We start from the raw sequence: 24,849 nt of genomic DNA on the forward strand, positions 1-24,849 counted from the left end.
GGAGTTTGCATGTTCTCCCCGTGCATGCGTGGGTTTTCTCCGGGTACTCCGGTTTCCTCCCACATTCCAAAAACATGCTAGGTTAATTGGTGACTCCAAATTGTCCATAGGTATGAATGTGAGTGTGAATGGTTGTTTGTTTATATGTGCCTTGTGATTGGCTGGCGACCAGTCCAAAGGCAGCTGGGATAGGCTCAGGTAACCCACATCCACCCAGACGTGGCAGCAAGTTCTCCATTCACTTTTCTTGCCCTCAGCCTTCTTAATCTCCTATGTGAAATCATTTGGTTAAGAAAATTGTTATAGTTGAGTATTGGTATAGTTGAACCCCAGAAGCCGAGACTGAAGGCGAGGTCAAAAATCAATGTAGATTATGTAATGATACAAAAAATGACAAAAACAAAACAGCCATGTCCTAAGTTTTATTAACATGTCTTAGTATTGTGAGAAATGATATAGATGCTGGACTTCATGGCCACTAGATGGCGACATTTCTGTGTCTAAAGAGACTTATGGATGCTCCTGGTCATATAATTCACAAGGATTCTGTCTTCTTTGCCCAACATGTCACAATATCCTTTCCCTGATCCTCCTCCAGCTCCACCGGGAGGACACCAAGGCTTTCCCAGGCCAGCTGTGAGACATAATCCCTCCAGCGTACCCTAGGTCTGCACCGGGGCCTTCTCCCGGATGGGCATGCCCGGAACACCTCAGCATCGCTATTCATTACTTAGGATGTTTTGTCAGCCAATGGCTGCAAGGAGTACACTGATGCCGCCCGCCAATCACAAGTCAAAGACGAAGAGAAGAAGGTGCGTGATTGGTTCTTTGTGTGAGGCGCCAATATAAACAGGAAGTTACGGCCTGGGGTACCCTGCAGTTTCTCCGTCCGGTTTCACCAAATTCACGGACAACCACAGAAAACGAATTTATTTGATTTACGTTTTTCAGTAGATTGCGTATCAGTTAATTTGTTGTGTTGTGTCCAGATTGGTAGGAGTTAATTTAAGAAAACGACGTGACAATTGTATTTCATGGTTACATAAACAAAGACTTAAAAATAAGAAAGTTCAAATTGACTACTCTTTAACAACACCGACTTTTTTAATATTTTATACTATTGTATTTATGATACTTGACGGTACAATTGAAAAGATTGAAAGTTTTTATCTTAATACTGTAAAGTAGTTTTCTTGGCGGTATCTTTACTTTTACCCAAGTACAGGACTGCTGTCCTGTTGTGTTTGCTGACAGTGGTGACGTCACATCACATCTTTTTTTTCTTTCCCTTCCTAGCAACCTTCTTTTCTTCTGTTCTTCTTTCTGCAACTTGACACGTCTGCCACGTAGGAACTTCCTGGAACGCCAGGATGAACATCTGGTAAGTTATTACCTCCTTCCAACGATATTCTACAAACCGAAATAAATATTTAGATCTTCAATTCTTCATTATTAGATCCATGTGACGCAGTGTGTGTGCGCTCGCACTTTTTGGATGCACAAACCGTCACAAGTGGTGAAATAACGGTTCTGAACGCGACGAAAACATAATACTTCTTGGAGATGAAAATGTTGTTGAGGGTACTATTTGAGTAGAAAAGGTGATTTTGAAAGTTGAATGTATGAAGTTTCATTTAAAGGTACAGTACGCGTGTTTCCATGCCTGACCAAAACAAATGAATTACGGCAGTGGTGTCCAGAGTGCAGCCATTTGTTCCCGCTGTTTGTTTTCTATTGGCCTGCGACACATTATAAAAATACATTTCAACATGAACACATGAAAAAAAAGTTTGCCATTTTTTATTTAAAATAATATATATTTTTAAACTTTTATATTGTTTACAAAATGTAAACTATCAAAAGAGCCCTCACCTTTTGGGGACTTTTTAAAAAGTTGTTTTGGGTCCACAGTAAAGGTGGGCGATTATATAAAGTTTGAAATCAAACTGATACACTGATACTTCTTGGCATTTTTCCAAGATCATTGCATAATTTTCCCCTTAATTTGTTGATCATGATTTGAATCAGAATAAAAACACAGCTTAAAGATTTTAGGGAAACAAAAAAAACATGTTTGTCAACAAAAAATAATTTGAACAATATACAAAAACAACAAGATCCACTAAATAATATAATTAGTCCTTGTTGTATAATTATTTGCTGTGACAATGTGTGTCATTTATTTATGGCACGCCTGAAGATCATGAAGACTTAGCTTAGATTACATACATAGCACGCAATTCCTGACTGAATATGGTGCACACTTGCACAAAAGACTCACACCTTTTGACACTGGGAGAGTCATATTATCACAGAGTACTTCCTGCGGTGGCTATTGTATCTTCATGTAACATTACTGACACGTAGTTACCAGTGAAGAATACTACATATCATTACAACACATGCATACTGCCGGTCTACGGTTTGTTTTATTTGATACGCTTTCCAGACACTAATATAGTAATAATATTTAAGTATGATAGAATGAAAACCATGATAGAAAACCATAGTAGAATGATGCCACAAAAGTCAAAGCCTGACGTGTGTTTAATTTTTTTCAGTCTTTTATAGTCTAATTCTCAGAAAGCCAAAACCAGCCTGATCTAAATGAAGCAAGCATGTGTTGTGACATGTACAGCACCATGATGAACGGCTTTATTTCTGTATGTATGCTTTTAAATGCAAGGACGCTAAGTCAATGCAATTGTGTCTTCCATGTTGCTGATTCCATCTGAAGTGGATGCAGTAATGAAATCACAGCAATCAACAAGGGGGTTGTCACGGTGACAGTGGTGCCACACACTCCTGTGGGCTCTTTCATCTTTCCTGTGAGCACAGACCGACATGATGCACACCGGGAGAGCACAGACCATATGCCATTGAATTTCATGTATGTTATTTGTTTTACAGAGCAAGACCTTTTAGACCTGAAGCGGAATTCCTCTGACATGGCCGAAGAGCACTCATAAACTGAAAAAAAATGGGTAAATTACCTTTTTTTTAATCAGTAATATGATATTTTGTTATTATATTGTATAATTTTTATATGATGTTTTTTTTTTCATTTAGTATGTATATGTATGTATTTCCATTACCATCAAACCAGTGCAGAGCTCAGATGTTTAATAATGGCGAAAATAACTGCATCACAAGTTCATTCATTCATTCATTCATTTTCTCCCGCTTATCCTCACGCAGGGGTGCTGGAGCCTATCCCAGCTGTCTTTGGGTGAGAGGCGGGGTACACCCTGGACTGGTCGTCAGCCAATCACAGGGCACATATAGACAAACAACCATTCACACTCACATTCATACCTATGGACAATTTGGAGTCGCCGATTAACCTAGCATGTTTTTGGAATGTGGGAGGAAACCGGAGTACCTGGAGAAAGCCCACGCATGCACGGGGAGAACATGCAAACTCCACACAGAGATGGTCGAGGGTGGAACTGGTCTCCAAGCTGTGAGGCCTGCGCGCTAACCACTCGGCCGCCGTGTTTATTATTGTTATATTGTATGCAAATGCCAGTCCAGGGTTTACTTCACCTCTCACCTGAAGTCAGCTGTGATGGGCTCCAGCAAAACCCCGCCACCCTAGTGAGGATAAGCGGCATAGAAAATGTATGGATGTATAGAAGTACTTTTACCGACAAGCTACATTTAGCTATTACTGTGTTTCATCAGCATTACTGTCAACAAACAACATCAGAGATTCACTTTGATATGAGGAGCTGCAAAGGATCATTGGAAATGTATGAATTCACCTTTTGAATAGCAGTGGACATGGGACAGTGTGGTTGCATTTGTGTTGCTATGGTAACTGCTATGCAACGCTTGTATGCTACACAGGGCTCCAGACTAACCTTTTATTTACTAGAAGCACAATGGATCTCTAACTTAAAAGACATGTTTTTAAAGCAGTATTTAAAAATAACTACATCAAATAATATGTAAATGCATATCAATTTGGAAATAAGGGCTATAGTTTTAATGGAAAAGCCCATAATTTTTGCATGCTTATGTAGGTTTGTTTCATTGTGTTTCCTAGTGTTTCCCTAGTGTTTATGACGGTTACATAAAACTTTGTCCAAATGCTGACGTTGTGTGTGAATGCATAAAGGTGAGCTTTGATGCTGTTATTATGTCAAAAAAATTTGCAAAGTGCGCTGGCCACACCCCATTGGTGCAGCGTAGGTGCAACGCAGGGCAGGTCTACGAAATTAGAGTCCAATATGTCTACATCAAACAAGGATGGTGTTGAAAGATCTTCAAACTTGAACAAAAAATATTCAATAATAACTCAATCAAAACGTCAAATTTACTGGTAGATGAAAACGTTCATCACAATGTCTCAAATTTTAGACACAAAATGTGAACATGTAGTTGCAGACAGGAGCCCTGCTACATTCATATAACCGCATAAATGTCAGCTAAATGCTAAACCAAAGCAAATATTTATTATTTATTTTTATTTCTGTGTGTGTGTGTGTGTGTTGCATAATTTGTGTCCAGTATTGTCTGTTGTTCCTCTTGTTCTTGTCTTGTCTTTTTTTCTGGATGCTGGTCTTTGTGTCTTTTAAATTGCCCCTCTGGGATAAATAAAGTGTTTGAATTGAAAATACTATTGTAACGAACTGAGCAGTATTGGAAAGCTATCATTCCTCTACCACTAAAACTGAACAATCAGCTTCATTTACTCCTATCCAGTAGTAAACATGTACATTTTCACATTTACAATAACTATCAAAATATTGACTTATATGGCAAAATCATCCATGTACCCTTGTACTTGCAAAGACAACAAGATAGCAGCTACTTTAACTTATTGGAATGGAATGGAATGGCCTTTATTGTCATTATACAAGATGTACAACGAAATTGGAGAGCTTCTCTTTTCAGTGCATTAGTCAAGTTTAAAAAACAAAAAAGTATATAAAGTAGAGTAGAGACAATTTAACAAGATATATACAAGATATATACAAGATATCCAAAATATACACATAGTATTGCACAGGAGCATATGCAGGAGCAGATATATTAATCTTAGTGCAATGATAAATGGGTCATAGTGCAAATAATGACTGGTGTGTACAGATGAGTAAAGTTACATATGAGTGTATTGTATTGGTTGTTAAACACATAAATATGATTGAGGTAGTAACAGAGGCAGTGATAGAAATATTGCACATTTACATTATGCTAATGAAATTGTGACAATTGTGGATTGGAATGGCTTTTTTCCAATTATGGAAATGTTTTGTCTATGGTTGTCTAACATATTCTATAAAGGTATTTTTTGTTTAAAAAAGTGTAGGACGCATCGTGGGTGAGTGGTTAGCATGTAGGCCAGCATGTAGATTTGCATGTTACCCCATGCGTGTGTGGGTTTTCTCTGGGTACTCCGGGTGTGAGTGTGAATGGTTGTTTGTCTATACTATGTGCCCTGTGATTGGCTGCTGACCAGTCCAGGGTCACCACCTCTCCCCGCCTTTCACCCAAAGACAGCTGGGATAGGCTCCAGCATACCTGCGACCCTAGTGAGGATAAGCGGCATAGAAAATGGATGGATGGAAAAAAGTGTAACACTTTGAAGAGGTTAAAAAACAACCTGGTAGAAAAACACATCAGGAACAGCCTTAGTACTATGGTAGAGTGTTGTACACTGGCGTACTACTGCTATTTTCTCAACTGAAGTCTGTGGTATTTTTCTGTTGTTTTTAGCCGGTCCTTTTTGGCAGGTAAGTCGTGCAGTACTTAAGAACTGTATGTTTATTTTCCCAGAACTGATTTGCTGTACAACTGAGTCTGGTATAACTCCTCCAGTTCATATTGTATAGCAGCTTTAGTTTTAACCCCACAAACTGAATCTGAATCAGCTTTATTTTCTGTGTATGTTACCACAGTAGGAATCACTCTACTCTTTACTACAAAGTATAACAATAGGAATTACAGTTCACATAAGAAGAATGAGAACACTACAATAAATTTGGACATATAATTTTATAGATAATAACGATTGTTATTTACAATGTTCCAGGTTACAATTTGACATTGTTACTTCCAGAACTGTGTGTAGTGTGTTCATGGGTGCAAATATCGGTGGGTGGTAATATAAATATGGATAAACAATAAAGTAATACATCGATACAGGCCAGTTTGTGGGGGCTGTGTGCGTTGTTAAGTGTTAAATCGTTTTACAGCCAGGGGAAAGAAACTGTTTTTGTGTCTGGTTGTTTTGCTAAACAGTGCTATGTATCACCTGTCAAAGGGGAGGACAGTCCATCGTTTAAAAGGGGACTAGACAAAGAGACTAAAGATCATTTTTTATGTAAACATCCATTTTATAATGACCGGTTAAATTGACCTGCCGATTAATCGGACATAAATCTTTAAAAAAAACACCATATGACCTGAAATGTGAAAAATAAGTGTTCAAAAATGAATTTTAATTTAAATCGCTTATCTCTTATGACATGTCTAGAGCCCTCATCTCTACTTGTGGATAAGAATGGTAAATGAAGGGCTAAGTGTTAACTTTCAAACACTGCCAAGTTTAGTGTTTCACTTTTATGAAAATTATTCATGACATATGCTGCTCTGTCTGCTGACTGTTTGAATTGTCTGTTTTTCTAAAATTGATTTGCTTGAACTTACCGCTGATGTTTTTCTGTATATAGGTAGCAGTGTAGCATCTGTATATTGATATGGGCGCCACATAGCATTAACCATAGCATAGTTCTGGGGTCCAGCACCTTTAAAAGGTCAACAGTATTATCACAGGCAAATTTGGGCAAATTTAAAAAATATTAGTTATGTGGGGGCGGCACGGCGGTCGAGTGGTTAGCGCGCAGACCTCACAGCTAGGAGACCAGGGTTCAATTCCACCCTCGGCCATCTCTGTGTGGAGTTTGCATGTTCTCCCCGTGCATGCGTGGGTTTTCTCCGAGTACTCCGGTTTCCTCCCACATTCCACAAACATGCTAGGTTAATTGGCGACTCCAAATTGTCCATAGGTATGAATGTGAGTGTGAATGGTTGTTTGTCTATATGTGCCCTGTGATTGGCTGGCCACCAGTCCAGGGTGTACCCCGCCTCTCGCCCAAAGACAGCTGGGATAAGCTCCAGCACCCCCTGCAACCCTCGTGAGGAAAAGCGGTAGAAAATGAATGAATGAATTAGTTATGTGTTACTTTCTCCCCAAAATAATGGACGTTGTATGGTAACTAATCTTTAATAAATGTAATTAGTTTGCAGGTAAAGTAATTATTGTGAAACTTTTTTGGAAACGTATATGGCTAACTTTAGTATCTTAACCTCCTGAATGTCTCCATCATCTCTAGGGTGTTCTGTGCTCCTGTTGGCCAGCACCGTGTCCAGTCTGGGAGGTCTGCTTTACGGTTACGAACTGGGCATCATCTCTGGTGGTTTGCTGCAGCTCAAGACCCAGTTCCGACTCACGTGCATCCAGCAGGAGGCGCTGGTCAGCTCTTTGTTGATCGGCGGCCTACTATCCTCTCTGGTGGGAGGAGGCTTGATCGACCGCTACGGCAGCAGAAAGTCCATCCTCCTCAGTAATGTCCTGATGCTAACTGGGAGCCTTATTCTGCTCATCAGCTCCTACCCGACGCTGCTGTGTGGCAGGTTCACAGTGGGGGTCTCCATGTGTCTGTCCTCCATGTCCTGCTGCATCTTTGTGTCGGAGCTGGTCACTCCTGAGCGGAGGGGTTTCCTGGTAACCTTGTATGAAGCTGGCATCACTGTGGGCATCCTTGTCGCCTACACCATGAACTACATCCTGTTTGACTTGAAGATGGGCTGGAAATGGATGTTTGGCTTAGCTGTTGTACCAGCCATGATTCAGATGGTCTCCATATGCTTCCTTCCATCCAACACTGACAGAGGTATCTGTCAGGATCTGATTACTTCCATGGATACCCAAGAAGAAGGGGACTCCAACAAAAGGACGGAGTATGATATCATGTCCCTTTTCCAGCAAAAAGACAACATGAGGAGCCGCAGCATCGTTGGGTTGGGATTGGTGCTCTTTCAGCAGTTCACAGGACAGCCTAGCGTTCTTTTTTACGCATCCACCATTTTTCACTCAGCAGGCTTTCAGAATGCTGACTCTGCAGTGCTCGCCACTGTTGGCATCGGACTGGTCAAGGTGGTGGCTACGTTCACCTCCATGTTTTTTTCTGACAGAGTGGGCAGAAGACCTTTGCTCATCAGTGGATGCTGCGTCATGGCCTTGTGTCTGACAACCATCGGACTTCTCAGTGGACAGTCACTGAAGGGCACTCAGGGCCCTTGTAATACGGAGCACGCCATTGGCAACAGAACTGGTCAATCTCATTTCCCCTTTGGAAACCAAACACTTTTGAACGCAACACTGGATGAGAACAACATACTCCAATATTCTAGTGACCGAAAAACACTGAAATCTCTGGAACTTTCTCCTAGTGTACATCAAAACGCTGTAAACTGGATTATTCTTGTGTGCATGATGGCTGTTGTGGCTGCATACTCCATTGGATTTGGACCAAGTAAGTTTATTCACCTCCACTATGCAGGCCGTGTCCACACACTCATACAGAGGAACTTCCGTTGTGGTTTTTGATGCAAATATCTGTCCGTTATACACCGTCATGGTTATGGTACAGCCAAACAGTTGGCTTAACAAACTAGACTAAACTGAACTGCCCAAACAAAGCGTGGTTCTTTTATAGTTGGGACACTATAGACAGATTCCGGTCAGAGAATCCTTTCATTACATTTCTTGTGCATGTGCGTAAAGTAACTGGAAAGTAATACAAAATAGGTCATTTTATAGGTTAGTTTTACCCTACCTTTTACCCTATGATGTTTGTAGTAGTAATACCAGAATTCTGGTGGCAGAAACTCAGACAGACAAATATATCAATATCATAGCATTCTAAGTAGTATTTCAATTCGGGGGGTTCCCAAATATTGAGAACCTCTTGTTTAGGGAATTTGTGATGATTTTTTACAGGCTTCTGAATTACCAAAATGTGCATAACAATCTTTGAATGTGTCTTTATGTGGACACACATTGGCTCAAGGGCTGCAACCAAAAGGAGACACAGCAGAGGTACAACTTCGGAAAACAACTTATTAACACAACATAGACCAAAGTAAACCAAATCAAAACTTCAACTGTGTTTTGAAATACATTATCTATGGTGGAAAAAAAAGAACTTTATATTACTAAATTGTATCACTGTAGGGGCTGTAAACATTTTGTTATTTTACTCATTATTACTACGTAATTCTCATATAATTATGGCTTTTTATTGTTAAATTACAACTCATCATATTTTGATGAGTTTTCTTGTACAAAATAGGTCATTTAGGGAATTCGTGATGATTTTTTTCAGGCTTCTGAATTACCAAAATGTGCATAACGATGTGTGAATTTTTTTATTTTCTTGTAAAACTGATGATTTTATTTTCTTTTTTGCTCTTGTATTGTTTACTTGTTATAGTTTTAGAATGTGCAAGTCGATAAAAAAAATCAGCTGTGAGCCGCAAACGGCCCCCAGGCCTCACTTTGGACACCCCTGGTGTAGGCTAGCGTGTCCATGATTTTGGACTCATTTGGTCCAAGTCCCGAGAGGAGTCTTGGACCAAGGAGTCTTGCACATCGTCCTTGGATGTTGCCAGATACACGCTATCATCAAGTCTAGGACATTCCAGCATAATTTAGTTTTTGTGTTTGTGTGTGTTGCAGTGACGTGGCTCCTCCTCAGTGAGATCTTTCCTGCTCCTGTGAGAGGAAGAGCATTCGCACTCACCAGCTGCTTCAACTGGAGTGCCCACCTCTTGGTTGCCTTCACCTTCTTGGATGTTTTCAGTAGGTGTTTGCTAGCACAAGCTGTGTGCTGCATTGTTCATTCATTCATTTCAATTCATATTCTACTGCTTATCCTCACGAGGGTCGCGGGTGTGCTGGAGCCTATCCCAGCTGTCTTCGGGCGAGAGGCGGGGTACACCCTGGACTGGTCGCCAGCCAATCACAGGGCACATATAGACAAACAACCATTCACACTCACATTCATACCTATGGACAATTTGGAGTCGCCAATTAACCTAGCATGTTTTTGGAATGTGGGAGGAAACCGGAGTACCCAGAGAAAACCCACGCATGCACGGGGAGAACATGCAAACTCCACACAGAGATGGCCGAGGGTGGAATTGAACCCTGGTCTCCTAGCTGTGAGGTCTGCGCGCTAACCACTAGACCGCCGTGCCGCCCTATTAGTATATTATAGTATATTATTTTGGTAGATTATACATTTGGAGGTGATTTGTGTTGAACAGATGCAGCGGGTCTGGGTGGAACGTTCCTCATGTACGGGGCGACCTCGCTGGTGGCTGCAGTCTTCTTCTACTTCCTGCTCCCAGAAACCAAAGGCAAGACGCTGGATGAGATCGACAAGGAGCTGCGTATGAACCGGTACATTATTCATCTTTCTAAACACAGACACCAACCACGCTGACCTCCTGGTGTCGGCAGGTTTCACCACCATGTGGAGTGCTGTACCTTCATCAGACCGACGCCTTCTCACCACCGCTACCAAAGAGTCAGCTGTCAACAGAGCATTTGAATCTTTGAGCATTGCGAATCGACCAGCTTTTCACAACAAGCACAGCAGGTGGGCTGACATGAGGTGATGATTAAATGGTTCAGGTCATCAAACTTTTTTAAATATTAGTCAATCACAACACAACTGAAGACAAAATGCAGGTTTTAAATGAAACTTTTTATTATTAAGGGAAAAAAAATCCAAAGTTTCATGTCCGTGTGTGAAAAAGTGATATAATAGATCACTAAACCTAATAACGGGCGGCACGGCAGTCTAGTGGTTAGCGCGCAGACCTCACAGCTAGGAGGCCAGGGTTCGATTCCACCCTCGGCCATCTCTGTGTGGAGTTTGCATGTTCTCCCCGTGCATGCGTGGGTTTCCTCCGGGTACTCCGGTTTCCTCCCACATTCCAAAAACATGCTAGGTTAATTGGCGACTCCAAATTGTCCATAGGTATGAATGTGAGTGTGAATGGTTGTTTGTCTATATGTGCTCTGTGATTGGCTGACGCCTCTCGCCCAAAGACAGCTGGGATAGGCTCCAGCACCTCGTGAGGAAAAAGCGGTAGAAAATGAATGAATGAATGAACAACTGCAATCAAGCGTTTACAATATCTTGCAATGAGTCTCTTATAACGCTTTGGCCCAATCATCTTTGCAGAATTGTTGTCATTCAGCCACATTCGGGGGGGGGGGTCCAAAGTCCAAAGTCTTCATTTTGGAGCCGATAGTCATTTGCAGTGGAAGGGTAAAACATTGCATAAAAATGTTGAATAATACAAACACAATTAGTTTAATAGCCTAAAGCATGTTGATTTAAGCAAACAACTGGAGTTAAGATCAACACAACTCTTGGAAAGTTAAATAGAAACTTATATAATAGCTGAGATCAGCCTTCATCTTAGCATACTTCCTTGCAACTAAACAAGGACTGAACTTGAATTTCTTGTTCTCTGTCCATCCATCCATCCATTCATTTTCTATGCTGCTTATCCTCACTTGGGTGACGGGGACCTGGACTGGTCGCTAGCACACTCACATTCATAACTATGAACAATGGTGGAGTCTTAACACTGACCTTAAATGACAGCAAGTGAGACCTACAATTCTTTGGATGTTGTTGTGGGGTCTTTTGTAACCTCTGGATGAGTCATTGAAACCTGGAAATGGTTCAACACCGGTCCATGTTTTGGCCATTTGTGGCTCTCTCATGGCTCTTGCTGTGATTCACTGGAGTCCCAAAGCTTTAGAACCAGATTGTACTTTCTTAGATCTTGGCATTTGTAGATTTTGATGATCTTTTGATCTACTTCACTTTTTCAGTCAGTTGTTTTTATACAGGACAATGCAGGTATGCCACTTTAGCTCGCCATATGTCATGTAAATGTGAATCGCCCTTATTTATAAATGGTAATAGTTAATTTTATTTGAACATGCATCATGTTACCAAGGAAAACATCACATGATTCTGTTCCCAGTTCCCCATGTCCCTGCAAATGAGCTTTTCCCTTCAGCAAATCAATCTCCTCCATCCAACCCTGTCTTCTGCATCCGTCCCTTCAATCCTAGCACCGCAGAATAATATAAAAAATAAGACACATTAGTATTACATTACTAACACCAAATGGCCAATGTAGAATACTACATATTAGTAACTCTTTGAATGATTTGTACAGTATTTGTATTTTACTTCATTGACTTTTAGCTTGAAAATTTTGCATTCAGGCCAAAAATGCATAACAGTTGCTTATTTAAACCTTTTTTTTTTACCAAGAGGCTATATTTAGCAACAAAACAACATTATTTTAGTATATTTTTGAAAAACAGTGAAGCCACCAAATGTTTAGATGTGAGGGATTACCATCTATGACCCTCCTGAGATGGGATGTGGGGAGAGTTTGACCGCTGTGTTTGCCAACAAGCTTTTTCCATCAGCAAATCTCCTTTTGTATTGACGTCAAATATTGCACTTATTTGATAGTAAAAGTATTTGTTCCCTTGCTGATTTTGTGGGTTTAATAATAATTAATTATTATATAATTGATCACTGTCCACTGGTAAGAATGGTTGCAGAGCTTGAGCAGCGGTTTTGCAGTGTAGATTGTGTGTACTTGTGTAAATGTAATGGTGGCCTAAAACAATCGAGTATTGTTACTAAATCTGTCCAAAAGTGGGAAAGTTATATCCCGGTTCTTGTTCGTTATTTGTTTTTGGGATTTCCTAATTTCTACTACATTCATTCATATCCTGTGCATCTCCGGGGGGCTAAGCCCCCATACCTCCGTCCTCAGAACCTAGTGACACCCCTGCAAATCACATGTATGGAAGACACCCGTTTTAGTAAGATTTATTGGTAATCACCAATAACTTACTAATCACATGTATGAAAGACACCTGTTCACATTGTTAACAGGTTGATTGGGAGTGTCTAACAGGTGTGTGAAAGCCAGAATTACAAATGTATACTATGGGGTCAAATATTTATTCCCCTCAATGAAAAACAAATTAATTACAATATATATTTTCATACATCGCCCTTCAAAAGTATAGAATGATCAATTCTGTATTAATGGGCAAACCAAGAAAATCAGCAAAGGATCAAATATCACTGTATTTACCTTGTTTTTAATTGAATTGTGTGCATTCTGTGTATTTAAATAAAGTTTAGAATAAAAACATTTGTTCACAGTTACGTTTACATCAGCAAGGGGTCAAATAAATATTTTTCTGTGTTTTCTTCCAATATGGTAATTACTGCACCACTGCTGTATTGTGCAGGAATATATATATTGTGTTTGTGTATATGTATATTGCTGGAAACATTTGACTTCATTGCTATGCTCTTAAAAGGTGAAAAATGAATGTCCCATTTGAAGTGTAAAATGTTTACCTTGGAGCTTGTAGAAATGTAAAATGAAGAATGCAAAAGGAATGTGTGAGACAAGCAGCTGATAAATAAAAGGCTTTATTTACACAAATCTTTGCAAACGCTGGTCTCTTACATAAGGACATACAAATATATACATGGTATAGGGACTGCGCTCAAGGTTTCGGGTTTATTTGCATTTGACATGTTTACAAAAAGATGTACATCAGGCTGGGAAAAACGTACACACGGCCTTCAAGTGCTATTCAACATCAATGTTGCTCGTCAGGGAGGCTCCCTTTTCCTTCCAGTCACCTGCCAAGAATGATTGTTACAATCAAGGTTCGCCTTGTAAAGGTTTCATGCAGACTGATAGTGATGGCCTACTCAATTTAGGACGAGTGTCCATCCTTAGCGGAGTCAACACAGCCTCCAAACAGTGGGACTATGCTCACAAGGTTGATGGGTTATTGTGATGGAAAACTATGTGGGTTATTTTTCTGCTATACAACAAAGGCAGCTTTGTTCTCTTCTGCCTTCCAGTTCATGGAGTCAACTTTGGTTATGTCTTGGGAGTCATTGAAGCAGCATATGTGTGGGAAAATGACCCACTGGACTCCATACATGCTCACAATAATGTTAGCAGCACAGTGGAAGCCCTTTGGCATACATATACAGTAGTCCTGAGACATAGGAACATTGTGTGATGATTCAAGAGTTTGTTGTCATGGTTATTGTTTATTTTTGTGTTTTCATAGGACACGTCAGTATATAAGCATCTATGCTCTGCTGTGGTCATGTCATGTCATGTGTTAGTTGCTGTGGCAGAATCCAGGTTTATATGGATTATTTTGACTTTGCATTCAACAGTAAGTGTGTGTGTCATATTTTAATGTTGTGTCACTAGACAGTATTAGTGATACTGATGACGGTAGCAATACTAATACAATACTTGACATTAACAACCATTTTTCATAAATGGTGTCACGTTATGTCGACCAAAGTGGTCACTATATATGCTCGTGTCGACCTTTGTAGTAATGAGAACATGGTGGACCAGGACTTGATGAGTTGGTCGTGGACATAAGCATAGGTGCTAGCGATACTGCCCCTATGAATTGGAGTACATAATTTGTAGTAGAAGGAAATGTTATCATCATTCATGTAAAAAGTGAGATGTTAAACCTACATGGATGCAGATGTGAGGAGGGTCACTGTGGTGCCCCGGGGGCTGTGGACACAGAGGAGCTGAGAGCATTGGGAGGGGCAGACAGCACAGGTGATCCAGTCAGTGGACCCAGGGCAGTGGAAGCTGGCAAGGCAGAAATACCTGGAGGACAAGAAGCAGTCATTACTCAACTCCTACTTCTTTGCTTTTATTCATATCCGTCCCTCTTGTGTTGTTAGTCTTCAATGTTATCATCTTGGATGAGAAGCTCCTGGCCTCAGCGTGAATACTGTGGATTGATCAATGTTGGAAGACCAGAGGGAGGAGGAATACATCCAATCCATGGCGCTCAGGCATCTTCAGTTTCCACTTTGGTTTATTCTGAATATTAGTTGATCCACCTCAAAATGGACATCGCTTTATATTACTATGTTTTTATGTCCCGCAAGTGTTGACGTTGTGTTCTACCTGGCAACAACATTGCAAGCTCAGTATGTCGTCTGTGTGGAATTATTTCCACACAGAATCCTACAACTTATTTTGCATGTTGCGGTATTGTATTGTGTTGATTTGGTGTCCTGATCCAAGATTGCTATTGGATATAGAGCCAGGATCAAATTACAGTATATCGGCCTGCATCTACGATATTGGTACTCTGTTACAAGCAGTCTATTCCAGAATATCTATCCAGCAGGAGCCGAATACAACCCATGTGATCACAACAGCAGAGTGTGCCGTGTCACTCAGAGCTGTTCATACATACAAATATAGATCATTCTCTATGTCAATTTCTTTCTGTTCATTAAATACAGCCAAATGGGTAAGTATATTTCTGCTAGTTTGCTAATGGTTGATTAATGAATTTAAAAACTGCGATTAATCTGATCTTTTTTAATAATTTGACAGCCCCAGTTTAAACGCTTCATTGAACATTATATATATGACTATATTATTTCCTAGCCGCCACTACATGTGGATAAAACATGTGGAGTTTTCCTCATAATTGTATTGCTGATTATTACTCTGTGCCTTTTCTCACATTCCACACTACAAAGTAAGTCAAAAGTATGTACGATTCAGGTTGATATTACCATATCAATATTGCTGCAATATTGGAACTGCATCAGAAGTGAAAGTTGTATCAGGACACCCCTAATGTGTTCATTCATTATGTAACACTAGTTGGAGGAAAGAGTTGCTGCCTGTGTGTTGGTAATGAAGTACGGGACAATATGGGTAAGAAAGACAATATGGAGAATGTCTAGTAGTGTTATGCAAGGAGGTGGTTATGGTTAATACTTTACAAGAGGAAGCATGGCAGTGATGATACTACATGCATGAGTTTGTGATGAGAACGTCCTCCCAGGATGTGCTGGTTACCAGCTGCTGAACTGACTCAATGGACCTCAATCATTTCCTATTTGTATGTTAGCCATGAACACTTTGGGGTAATTCGTCACACAGAACAAGCAGAAAAAAGACATAATTGTGTCAAAAGAGTCTGATAACATTTGGTCAGCATGATGATGGGATGTCATTTGACATTAGAGCTTGTGTTCTCACCAGTGATGATGTTGGCCGTGCTAACGGCTGGGTTCCCACTGGCTAGGTTGGCAGCTCCGGCTCCACTGCGAGACTGCTCCTTCAGAATGGGGACTACCAAAGCAACCAAAACAATTACTTTCTATTTCAAACAAGTCCAAGGATGCTCTATATTTACTGTGCATGTATTTGTAATCACATTTTTCAGTATCAAACATTGAGTTTGGTACAGGGAGACAGGAAGTGCAGTGCAGTCTTTGGCTAGTGCTTGAAAAGTATTAAGACACTAAGACATACAAAGTCCTTGCAGGAACTCCGCCCAATGATGAATGATGAGCTTACAGAAGTAGGGGTGATCCATGGCCTCGCGGGCAGTCAGCCGGGCCTGGTGATCGTAGCGCAGCAGCTTATCCAGGAAATCCAGAGCCTCAGGGCTGACTAGGTGCTGGTTTTCACTATGGACGAAGCGCTCCCACCGCTTACGAGAATGCCTGGAGGACAACAACAAATAGGAAAGAAGATATGCTTTTGTCATATCATCGTTGCCTTGCTGGAAAAAGATGCACAAGGATTTCTAAGCTCTTCTTCAAACATTTTCTGAGGTAGTCAAGTGGTTTTAGGTAACAACTTACCTTCCAAGTATATCATTGAAGCGAGGTTCTAGCTCAATGTTGTATTTATCGATGTAATCGTAAAGGTCTTCTGTGCCTAAAACCTTGGCTATTCTCACCAGCTAGAAAAAAACAAACTCATTAGTCATCACACTCACACACAGGCAAAATTATCTGACACATTTGTAGGTTAAATAAAAGGCAAATAAAGTAAAGAAACAAAGTGTTTTTATTTTCGAAAAGTACATAAAATGCCATTTTGGTTTCTTTATAATGCCATTGTTTTTCGTTTCTGTTGCTGCCATGAATTGGACTGGTGAGCTTTTATTGTGGAAACAAATTAAATCAAACAAATCCGTAACTACAACACAATGAGCCTTCCGTTTGCACTTGAATCTTGGTAGACATGATCTCGTACCAGCTCGAAACACGATCTTGTTATGGGTTACCAACTTCAGAGCTACTGGATCTGCATTGAAACGAAAATCAACCGGCCGACATTGCACCGCCAGAACTGATGAAAATAAAAACATTTCTTTGTTTCTTTACTTTATTTGCCTTTTATTTAACCTACAAATGTGTCAGATCATTTTGCCTGACCCTGTGTGTGTGTATGTATGTATGTACACACACAGTATAATAGAAACTAATCTCACCTATGTGACATAGCATATTAGTACAGTATGAATTGTCTCTTTTTCCCCAATTTTTTTGTTTTTTAAATTATTTTTACATTTTACTTAATTTTCTTCTCATATATTCTCTAATATTTACAATTTATTCCCATAATATAAACTTCCCCCAACCTCATTTTTCAAAAAGGACAACTTAATTTTGTTTCTTACAATATTATGATTAAAAAATATTTTTTCCTTTAACATTTCAACTTTAAAAGTGAAAATTGGAATTTCCTCCTAAAATTACAAGTTATATCACTTATTACTTTCTACAGACTTCATCGCAAGTCTAGAGAAGCGTTTTTTCTTCCATTATATAGTCTGTTTACAGCACCATTGTAAGTATTACATCCTTTTCACCCAAGTGACCCAGCTCCCATTTGAACGGGACTATTGCTGATCACACCATTCTTTTAAACCCACCGAACGTGTTCCATGCAGACGGGGGCTGAGTGTGAATACCTGGTCATAGTTGTCATGGCCATGGAAGAAAGGCTCTTTCCTGAAGATCATGCTGGCCAACATACATCCCAAGCTCCACATATCCAGACTGTAGTCATACATCTGAAAGACACAAATGTTGTTGTAGCTCTGAATGCAGTTCAACATTTGATGAGTCTTACAGTGCAAGTGTTTTACTTGTATTTTCTAAAAGTGGATATTCTCCCTATTTCTTACATGTTTTTGGCCATTAGTGGTTAATTGCTCTTACTGTGGTTGGCTGGAGTCCCAAAGCTTGGGAAGGGCTTTAACCTTTTCCAGACTGAAATAATAAAAATGAAAAGGACTGGAGCACACATCTTGTGCTGGAACACACAGACATCCAATGAGGGCAGACATCGTAAGTGTTGTTGACAGAACTCGGATAGGTATGTGTATCAATGCGCACAAAAATGTGTTTCAGCAGTGTTTTAAATAATGAAAATAGGGCAAGATACTGCAACTATTACATGTTATCAGTGCAAGTGTTGTGGGAGGAGAGGGCAGGAGGGTTCGCTCTCTCCGTTCATTCCACTGTAGCACCAACACGAACAGATACATGCAGAGTGAACCCTCTTGTCATCCTGCCTTAGAGAGAGGTTAAGGGAAAAAAAAACACACTATGTATGTACATGTCGATTTATTGAAGCCGGCAGATTTATCGACTTTGTTTTTATTGATTGTGCAATTATCGGGACAGGCCTCTTTACATGAATTGCCTATTTCCATCTTTGACCAAACTGTGTTGATCAGAAGTAAAGAGTGCTTTAAATGGACAGTGCTTTAAAAAGCCTGCTGTGCTCACACATCTATAACATCTACATCTGGAGTCACCAACAGGTAATCTAATGTTTACACAAAGTACCATCCTTGAAGAGTTTTACCTGATAGTCCACCAAGAGCTCGGGCCCTTTGAAGTATCGTGATGCAACCCTGACATTGTACTCCTGTCCTGGGTGGTAAAATTCCGCCAAGCCCCAGTCGATAAGACGTAGCTACACACAAGATACATTCACCTATTAGTGACAACAAAATACAAGCGTGTGACAGTACATATAAATGGGGGTATTGTACAAGAAACAGGTTAGCTTAGTTTGAAGGGATCGTAATGATACAATGCATATGTCAGGGCTGTGAATCTCTTTGTGATGGACAATTTTATATGCACCTAGATAGATACAAAGGTTATACTATTCAAAAACAATGTATTTTAAAAACATAACAATTCCATAAAATGTACAAACGATACAAGTTCTAACAATGTGATACTATTTGATTCTATGGTTACATCATGTAGAAAATCTTACATTATAAAATAAGCTAATTCTATACTAGGGCGCACGGTGTATTAGTGGTTAGCATGTAGGCCACACAGTCAGGGGATGTTAGGTTAATTGGCAACTCCAAATTGTCCATAGGTATGAATGTGAGTGTGAATGGTTGTTTGTCTATATGTGCCCTGTCGTTGGCTGGCAATTAGTCCAGCCTCTCACTCAAAGACAGCTGGGATAGGCTCCAGCATATCCACGGGACCAAAGTGAGAATAGGATAGGATGTATAGAAAATGGATGGATGGATGGATATATGCATGGACAAAATCATATGCAAGCATACTGTAAGGCAGGGGTCCCCAACCGCCGTGCCAAATTTCAGGTGTAATAGAAAAAAAACGCAAAATGTAAATTGATGTACATTTTTTAAATATGGCCCATTATTTTATTTTTTTTAATTGTATTTTAATAAAAACATGTCGGGATCACTGCAGAGGCGCTAGTATCGCAGTAGGCGCTAGTGAGAGAGTCCTCGACAAAAAAAAAAACACACTGCTAATTAATAGATTAGACCTCAGAATACCATTTTGATGAGATGGTATCATGGAGACATTGATCTGACAAATTCTGAGCCTGGTGACATCATACTGTGCGCATATTTACTCCAATCACAAACTTATAACACTGATTATTTTTTTAATTTAAAGTATGCCTTCATATTTGACCATTTTCAAGCTACAACATTTATAAAAAGCAATTTCAAAATTGAAATAAAAATTGAAGGTAAGCTTCAAGCACTTACCTTGCGGTGTTCGTGATCAATCATCACATTATGAGGCTTGACATCTCGATGCATTATTCCCATACTATGGCAATAGTCCAAGGCCTATAGACAACAACCAAACAGCAACTTACAGAAAGCTGGAAAGAAATAGAATGTGTATGGCAAATGACCAAAGATGGACTCACCTTGAGAATCTCATACATATACAATCGGATGTCAAAATCTGCCAGAGTTTGGTACAATTGCTGAGAACCAAAACAAAGTCATCAAAGTGACCCGTATTCGCAATCATCATCATCATCAGTATGATCAGTAGAATATAAGCATGCTTAGAATGTGCCAGTGATTGAGGATAGGACCAGAAGACTGTTCACATTCTGGCACCGAAGACATAGCACTGGACGTTAATATTCCTCCATCACATACACATATGCATACCGACAGACGCAAAAGTGCCAAGAAAGGAGGGTTTACACTTAGTAATCATGTCACAAAAACTAAGGCCTCACCTTGAAGTCTGTGTTGTTCACATGTTCAAATACCAAGGCAGGTGTCCGAGACTGAAAAACAACAGTGATGTATTCACAATACTGCAGAGACAATAAGTGACAAGGCTTCTAAATGCATATATACATTAAAAAGTGTAAATAACAAAACAATTCGGTAAATAAAGGACAAGGTATTCTATCGGAAAGTATCCTTATTTGACTTGTCAATATAAAACAAAATAAAAACAATAATTTAACACTGATTGCTAATGTATACCTGAGTAGGCATTCAGGTACATCCTGCCATCAAAAAAGTATTGGGCTACGGCCACACCAACATAAATATTTTCTAAAATGCACTTTCCATTTAAAAATTATTGGGAACGTCTACAAAGAACCTAAAATTATATACTTACAACAGGGTCTTTCACAATGTCAATGAGGGAGATGATATTAGGGCCTCCTCGTAGATTTTCCAATATCTTGATCTCACGCTTTATTTTCTTTTTCTTCACAGGCTGACGTAACACAAACAGATGAACGTTACTGTAGTGATCTGACAAAATCCACAACCGCTCATTAACACACATTAACATATCATGTCATGGATTTACCTTGAGGATCTTGACAACCACCTTCTCATTGTTGGTGATGTTGATGGCCTCAAAGACTTCACTGTATTTGCCGCGGCCCAGCTTTCTCACCAGCTGAAAGTCATCTTGGTTCCTGGGAATACATTGGCACTCAAACATCAGACAGGTTGAAACCTGGTGTAGAAATATTACAACAGAAGAATCTTACCCCCACTCCACTACATGGGACTCATAATCCCAGTACTCCCTCGGCCGGTGAGTGTTGACCTCATTGTACACTCTGGCCCGGCTTGGCACGGGTCCTGACATGTCCGACAGTTTGGCAGTGAGTGGTGGCTTTGTACAGCAGCGGAAGGAGGATGGGAGGGTGAAAGGGAGGGGAAAGAGGGAAGGTCGGGGGGGTGTTTGATTCAGACAGGGCAGGGGTTTGGGGAGGGGCTACTTAAGGACGAGGGAGGGGGCACCAGGGGCACGGTATTTTGGCTTAAAAAGAGAGAGAAAATGAATTAAATTCTCCATCAGGCAATTAGGTCAGTGTGCCATTTGCTATAGTACTGATCAATATGACATGATAACAATGCAACAAAATAGTGCCTTTGGTCTCCTTTGCCTTAAAGTGGACCACATTCCCACATTTCCAACCTGTAAATGTTGTTACAATGTGGTATTCTTGTGTTAAACGATGTTTACGCATTTGGAAGTGATCCCTGAAAGTTTTGGGTGGCTCTCCACGCTCAGTTTTACTGAGTTTTTGTAACACAGAGTTCTACTGACGTCTATGTGAGCCAGACTTCAGATTAACTGAACTCGGTAAACGCGGACCTACATATCTGGAAGTCATCGGGAGTACGACCATTCACAGCGGAGTGGGCGTACAAGACAAAAGCTGTGATCGACTCACAGACAACTGCGCTACAAAATATGTAATTATTTAGGCTGGGAAAATCAGTTTTAAAAATCAGAGTATTCATTTAGATGTTTTTGATAAGAACAGGGAAGAAAGTCAAGTGTGATATTTGTGATATTTTTAATGTGCTGTTTATGCCTCATGCTGCAGTGCAGCAGTCCACTTTCTATTCCCTTTCACACTAACCACAATGCAAACGCGACCATGTACTATATCCGGACAAAATTCAATTTAATTAATGTTCATCAGCAGAGAGATATAAAAGTAAATTAATCTTGCATATACCTTTTATATTTTTCCACTGCTCTATTCCATGAATATGAAAGGATTTTAGTTGTACTAATTTTCAAAGCACAAATTGACTGGTTGGGGTCCAACAGTTGATATAAATCCAATACCAAATTAAAGATGAAGTAGTAATCTACCTAACAAACGTGTACATGAATGAAAATACACCCAATATCATGTGAAGAAAATGCATTTTTAGGGACTCTCCTACAGAGCGCGCATGCTCACTGTCAGACTTCATCATCGTATATTGACTGCTATGTGTGTGAGGCGTTTGACACTTGACTTTCTTCCCTGGACTTCTTGATTATTAAAACGATGTAAATCTCTGTTGATGTTTGAAACAGATTTTAACAGACTAAATTATATATTTAGGCTTTAGCCTTGACTCAATGTTCAAGCAATTGAGGTAAAAGGCACTATTTTCCGGCATAAAATATGCTGTAACTTCTTTGATATCTGGGTAGAGACGTGAATGAGGTATCAAATTAAAGTTCAAGTCATGCTCTATCAAATACAATTAATCAGAAACAATTTACAAATTTCAATTTTTGGTATTTTGTAACGTAGCTATACATAGTATTTTTTAAATTAGCATTGTGTGGTTCAAAGTAACCCGGTGTGTGTAGAATATACGGATTTTGACTCCTGATAGCACAAATAGGAGCCACTTAAAAGACCCTAACTCCGATTATAAACATTTTACAATTAATGGGAAACCATCAGCGAGAAACCTAATGCTGTAGCCGACAGAAGGTATAGATAACTCATCCGTGTTGGGCGGACCCTTCATGTTAGCATGCTAACCTTAGCAAGTGGTAAAGCTTATTTGTTTCGCCAGGCACGGTTGCCGGCTTAACATTATCAACTGATACACTGCATAATTACCCCCGTGAACAATATGACGACTGAAATATTTCCCCGGAAGATCAGTCGTCAATCCGTAAAGCCAAATGTCGAACCGTTGCCGGTATCTCTGCACAAGTGCGAGATTTCTGCTGTATCAGAGACAATATGGCGGACCCCTGCCTCTACGTCACCGAGGACTAAAACGGATGTCGAAGAGGGACATGCGCGTCAAACGCGGAAGCCGTTTCGCTTCCATACCGCCATAGGATACTTACGTTACAACTTTTTCTTTCTTTCGGCTTTTGTGAGTGCGTAGTAAGTTATAACTCGTTAAGGCTGTGAATGTTGCGCAACTATATGTCACTGTGCTAATATTTTACTCAGAGTGTAAGAAGATCAAATGTAAGACTGTGGACAAGGATGCAAGGATGTAAACCCTCCCGTTTCCACCAGGAAACTACATAGTTTTACCTTAATTTCCAGGTGTCCTCCCGGTTTAATATAATAGTCTACTGTATTTTTACTTTCATTAAAAAAATCCTCTCCAGTTCAGTCGGAGCAGCACAGCTTCCGGTCTTCTCGGTGACATCGGCATACTACATCCTGTCGCCTGGAAAGTACGACCTTCAAAATAAAGGAAATTACACCGAAGGCAGTCAGGTAACAAAACACCCCCTTGCCTCTAATTTTCTAAAAACATTTCCCCTACAGGCATAATCAAAATATTACAAAGACGCTTTATAAAGAATGTGAGGATAAAACGTTAGCCTAGCATGTACATGACGACCTAAAGTGCTAAATAAATGTATTGGAACACCATCTCATTAGCCACGAATTCAAAAAGTACTGTTGGATTCGTCCCGTCTTTATTGTGAAATAAAATATTTACCTTGCAGTTTTACGTTTGTCCAAAAGAGGGCAGTCGACTCTAACATTGACCAAAACTCGTGCACCATTAGAGTCGGACTTGATTGTGTGTTATTGTGTGAATGTGTGTTACCACAGTAGGAATTTGACTCCTACGTTTGACTATGTGTTATATATAAAGCGAAGGATATCCCCCAACATTCCAGGCTTATCTGAATTCTCAGTTAAAGACATTATTTTGGTACATTAAGGAAAAGTAAAAAAAAACATGAAATTGTGTTGAATGTGATCATTATTCTGGGAAAAAATGTATTCAAAAATGCTGATTTTTGAGAATCACTCCATCCTTCCCCACCTTTCATAAGGAATTCTGCTACTTTTTAATTTTTAGACAAAAAACAAGCTGTGGAACTATCAGACACAATTAGTTTTGAACCTAATGGGAACCCCTAGTTAAGTTATTTGCTTATTCATTTATTTTTTTTCTCCCCTTATTTGTATTTTGCTACTTTAACTGCCTTTTATTTATTGTCTGCCTTTATTTTGTCCCTTTTGTCTTCTACAATAACCTGCTTTGTCTTTATTCTGGAATTTGCTTGAAATTGTTGCTACTTTTGTATGTATATACTCTTTGTATGTTCATTGTTTGTTTTCTGTTTTATATATATATGTGTGTATATATATATATATATATATATATATATATATAAAGCAAAGAAGGAGAATACTACTATACATATTTACACTAATGAGATCAACAAAATTCTATGCTATAAAACAAAAAGTTAAAGCACGGCTCCACTGGGCCCAAATATCTGCAGAATACGTTAGAATAGTAGATGCAGCTTGCCTGGG

The 24,849-nt window shown here is 39.7% G+C and overlaps 2 protein-coding genes and 1 non-coding gene across 7 annotated transcripts; 1 reads left to right on the top strand and 2 right to left on the bottom strand.

Moving 5' to 3' along the window:
• The first annotated feature begins 751 nt into the window (after positions 1-751).
• slc2a10 (solute carrier family 2 member 10) lies at positions 752-13,568 on the top strand. Of its 3 annotated transcripts, XM_058055152.1 has the most exons (8): positions 752-812; positions 1,297-1,381; positions 2,738-2,828; positions 2,911-2,984; positions 7,341-8,543; positions 9,749-9,871; positions 10,339-10,464; positions 10,535-13,568. In XM_058055152.1, exons 4-8 carry the CDS (start codon positions 2,981-2,983, stop codon positions 10,690-10,692), a joined length of 1,614 nt encoding a protein of 537 aa, XP_057911135.1. In that variant the 5' UTR covers positions 752-812; positions 1,297-1,381; positions 2,738-2,828; positions 2,911-2,980; the 3' UTR covers positions 10,693-13,568. The 3 variants fall into 3 exon arrangements, with proteins under 3 accessions (XP_057911135.1, XP_057911136.1, XP_057911137.1); XM_058055153.1 differs by lacking the exon at positions 752-812 and having other exon boundaries at positions 863-1,381; positions 10,339-10,474; XM_058055154.1 differs by lacking the exons at positions 752-812; positions 9,749-9,871 and having other exon boundaries at positions 863-1,381.
• LOC131106256 (casein kinase II subunit alpha-like) lies at positions 13,550-23,739 on the bottom strand. 3 transcript variants are annotated; one of them, XM_058055158.1, is made up of 14 exons: positions 23,599-23,739; positions 21,292-21,566; positions 21,105-21,216; positions 20,907-21,008; positions 20,512-20,562; positions 20,188-20,247; positions 20,021-20,104; positions 18,832-18,942; positions 17,930-18,031; positions 16,812-16,912; positions 16,522-16,670; positions 16,201-16,293; positions 14,659-14,799; positions 13,550-13,784 (listed from the first exon to the last, which is right to left on the bottom strand). In XM_058055158.1, the coding sequence occupies exons 2-13, from the start codon at positions 21,390-21,392 to the stop codon at positions 14,681-14,683; spliced, it is 1,185 nt and encodes a 394-aa protein (XP_057911141.1). In that variant the 5' UTR covers positions 21,393-21,566; positions 23,599-23,739; the 3' UTR covers positions 13,550-13,784; positions 14,659-14,680. The 3 variants fall into 3 exon arrangements, with proteins under 3 accessions (XP_057911141.1, XP_057911138.1, XP_057911140.1); XM_058055155.1 differs by lacking the exon at positions 23,599-23,739 and adding an exon at positions 23,167-23,332; XM_058055157.1 differs by lacking the exon at positions 23,599-23,739 and adding an exon at positions 23,167-23,332 and having other exon boundaries at positions 13,550-14,580.
• On the bottom strand, positions 20,335-20,470 carry LOC131106665 (small nucleolar RNA SNORA57). Its single transcript, XR_009120112.1, has one exon. It is a non-coding gene; the product is annotated as a small nucleolar RNA SNORA57 (small nucleolar RNA).
• Positions 23,740-24,849: the final 1,110 nt, after the last annotated feature.

The sequence above is a fragment of the Doryrhamphus excisus genome, chromosome 18 (genome assembly GCF_030265055.1).
Source record: "Doryrhamphus excisus isolate RoL2022-K1 chromosome 18, RoL_Dexc_1.0, whole genome shotgun sequence".
Taxonomy (NCBI): Eukaryota; Metazoa; Chordata; class Actinopteri; order Syngnathiformes; family Syngnathidae; genus Doryrhamphus; species Doryrhamphus excisus.